Consider the following 3,360-nt stretch of genomic DNA (forward strand, 5'->3'; position numbering starts at 1 on the left):
GATCCTGAAAGAGCATTACTAATGCCTCCATAGTCTCTACTGCTACCTCTTTCAGAACCCTAGGGTGCAGTTCATCTGCTCCAGGTAACTTGGGTACCTTTAGTTCTTTCTGCTTTTTGAGCACCTTCTCCTTTGTAATAATAACTGCACTCACTTCTCTTCCCTCACGCTCTTCAACACCTGGCACACTGCTAGTGTCTTCCACATTGAAAACTGATGCAAAATACTCATTTAGTTCATATGCCATCTCCTTGTCCCCCATTATCATTTCTCCAGCCTCATTTTCTAGTGGTCCTGTATCCACTATCATCATTTTTTTTATATACTTGGAAAAAGTTTTTTTCTGTCCACCTTGATATTGTTTGCTAGTTTGCTTTATTTCATATTTTCCTCCTAATGATTCTTTCAGTTGCTTTCTGTAGGTTTTTTAAAAACTTCCTAATCCTCTATCTTCCTGCTAATTTTTGCTTTGTTGTATGCCTTCACTTTTACTTTTTTCATTAGCTTTGACATCCCTTGTCAGCCACAGTTGTATTATTTTTACATTTGATTATTTCTTAGTTTTTGGAATACATCTATCCTGCACCATCCTCATTTTTCCCAGAAACTCAAGCCATTGCTGCTCTGCTGTCATCCCTGCCAGCATCTTCTTCCAATTTACTTTGGCCAGCTCTTCTGACTCATACCACAGTAATTTCCTTCAGTCCACTGAAATACTGCTATGTCAGATTTCACTTTCTCCCTGTCATATTTTAAGTTGAACTCAATCATATTGTGATCACTGTCTCCTAAGGGTTCCTTTACCTTAAGCTCCCTAATCACTTCTGGTTCATTACACAACACCCAATCCAGTATAGCTGATCTCCTAGTAGGCCCAACCACAAACTGCTTAAAAAAGCCATCTCGTAGGCATTCAACCAATTATCTTAAGATCCATCACCGACCTGATTTTCCCAATCAACCCACATGTTAACGTTGCCCTTTTGACACACCTTTTCTATTTCCCATTGTACTCTGTAGTCCACATCCCAGCTACTGGTTTTAGAGGCCTGCATATAATTGTCATCAGGGTTCTTTTTACCCTTGCAGTTTCTTAACAACTCACAAGAATTCTTCCAATCCTATGTCACATCTTTCTAATGATTTGATGCCTTTCTTTACCAGCTGAGCCACACCACCCCCTCTGCCTACCTTCCTACCCTTCTGACACAATGTATAACCTTGGACCTTCAGCTCTCAACTACAACCATCCTTCAGCCACAATTCAGTAATGGCCACAACATCATACCTGACAATCTGTAAAAGTACAACAAAATCATCCACCTTATTTGTTATACTCTGTGTATTGAGATATAACACCTTGAGTGCTGTATTTGCTACCCTTTTTGATTCTACATCCCTAATGCACTGGTACTCACCCCTGCTGGCTGCAATTTTGTCCTTTCATCTGACTGCATGCTATCCTTTTTTTTTTAACCATCCGTCCTATCGTGTTCACTCCGGTTCATATCCCCTTGTCAAATTAGTTTAAACCATGCCCAACCGCTCGAACGAATCCGCCCACTAGAATATTGGTCCTCCTTGGGTTCAGGTGCAACCCGTCCTTTTTGTACAGGTCATACCTCCCCCAGAAGAGATCCCAATGATCCAAAACCCTGAAGCATTTATCTGCTTCCCAACTCCTATACCCAGTGCCTTAACTGATGAAGGTCAGTGGACTGAACACTTTCATCATCCTATCTGCTGTGGCCCAACTTTAGCAAACTATGCACTTGCTCTCCAAGGTCCCTCTGTTCCATAACACTCTGCAAAGTCCTAACATTTATTGTGTATGTCCTACCCAGGTTTGATCTCCCAAAATGCAATATCTCACATATGTCTGGATTGAAAGCCACCTGCCAATCCTCAACTCAACTCGCCTTGCTATTTAAGATTACCTTGTAATTTCGTAACTTTTCTGCACTATCTACATTAGCACTTATTTTAGTATCATCTGCAGATTTGCTAACCATGTCTTGTGCATTCACATCCAAATAATTTCCATAAAATACCAAAAACAAAGTTCCCAGTACTAGTAGTACACCATTAGACTAGACCTCTGTTGCATAGTTTAGACAGGGGCCTTCAGTCCGAGAAATAATCCTCGACCATCACCCTCTGCTTCTACCACTGAATCAGTTATGTATACAATCAGCTATCTGCCCGATATCCCATGCGATCTTACCTTACATGGTAGCCTGCCTTGCAAAGGACTCATTGTCTTTCAGAATTGGCACATTTATTAATTCCCAAAAATTGATTCTTATTCATCTCTCCTGCCTCAGCATGTGCTCTTTCCCACTTCAGTTGAATGCTTTTTTTGTTAAACATAAACTTGTTTTTCTTTCCAGATGACTTGCCTGAATCTAGCAGATTTGCAGGAAGAAGCTTTGAAGAACCTTTTGTTCTCAAAGGCGGACATTGATTATTGTTGACTATCCTTTGCCTATACGTAATCTAAAACCTTGATTATTTTTCTTGAATAAACCGAGTCCCTCAAAATAAATATGCAGTTTAGTGCTTGTCTCTTCTTGATAAGGTCTTGTATGATACCAGTTTAAAATTCTAAACTTAATATGACCAGCCTTCAATTGCATGATCATTTATACCATGCAACTCGTTCTTGTACTTCAAGTACATACATGATCATTTGACTAAATATTTTGATGTTGTGACGTGATTATTATTCTTTTTGACACCGCTTTTTTTCAAACTTAGTCCTTTGTTTTGCCTGTAATAAACCCTATCAAAATAATTTGACAGGCTATAATTAATGTCACTACGCAAGTTATATCGTAAAATGTTATACAACTTTTTAACATTCATTTTAAGGTTCAGCAATTACGATCACAATGTAGTTTGGTTCCCCATTAACCTGTTTAACTTACTAATGTAAACAAGCCTTTTTCAAGTTGGTAAAACTTAAAGGTTTTTAGCAAAGAGACCATAAACACAATTGAATTGTTTAACATGACAGACTTGAATGTGTTATGGGTATTATCAATGCCATAACTGTACATTGAAGCCATTATGTGGAAATATTTGTACCTTCCTCTTGTTAAATATATTGTAAAATGTTTTTTACTTAATAAATTTTACTTTGTCACTGCTGTACAGTATGCCATTTTTAAAAATAACACTTGAATAATTTGATAGCCAAGGGAAAAAATGATAATAAGGAGGGAGAGTTTGGTCTGCAGACAACTATAACTACATTAAAGGCGTAATACAAATGAAAGCTTTTACTGAAGATTAGAATTAGTTTTAATATCACTGGCATATGTCATGAAATTTGTTGTCTTGTGGCAGCAGCACATTGCA

General features: G+C 38.0%; 1 protein-coding gene across 5 annotated transcripts in view; it reads left to right on the plus strand.

Moving 5' to 3' along the window:
* cep20 (centrosomal protein 20) overlaps positions 1–3,145 on the plus strand; it is a 41,273-nt gene extending 38,128 nt beyond the window's left edge. For all 5 annotated transcript variants that reach the window (XM_063059075.1, XM_063059072.1, XM_063059074.1 and 2 more), the window contains one exon: positions 2,391–3,145. In XM_063059075.1, coding sequence (XP_062915145.1) covers positions 2,391–2,464 — 74 coding nt within the window. In that variant the 3' untranslated portion in view covers positions 2,465–3,145. The remainder of the gene's footprint in view (positions 1–2,390) is intronic.
* Positions 3,146–3,360: the final 215 nt, after the last annotated feature.

Source organism: Mobula hypostoma, chromosome 9 (assembly GCF_963921235.1).
Source record: "Mobula hypostoma chromosome 9, sMobHyp1.1, whole genome shotgun sequence".
Lineage (NCBI taxonomy): Eukaryota > Metazoa > Chordata > Chondrichthyes > Myliobatiformes > Myliobatidae > Mobula > Mobula hypostoma.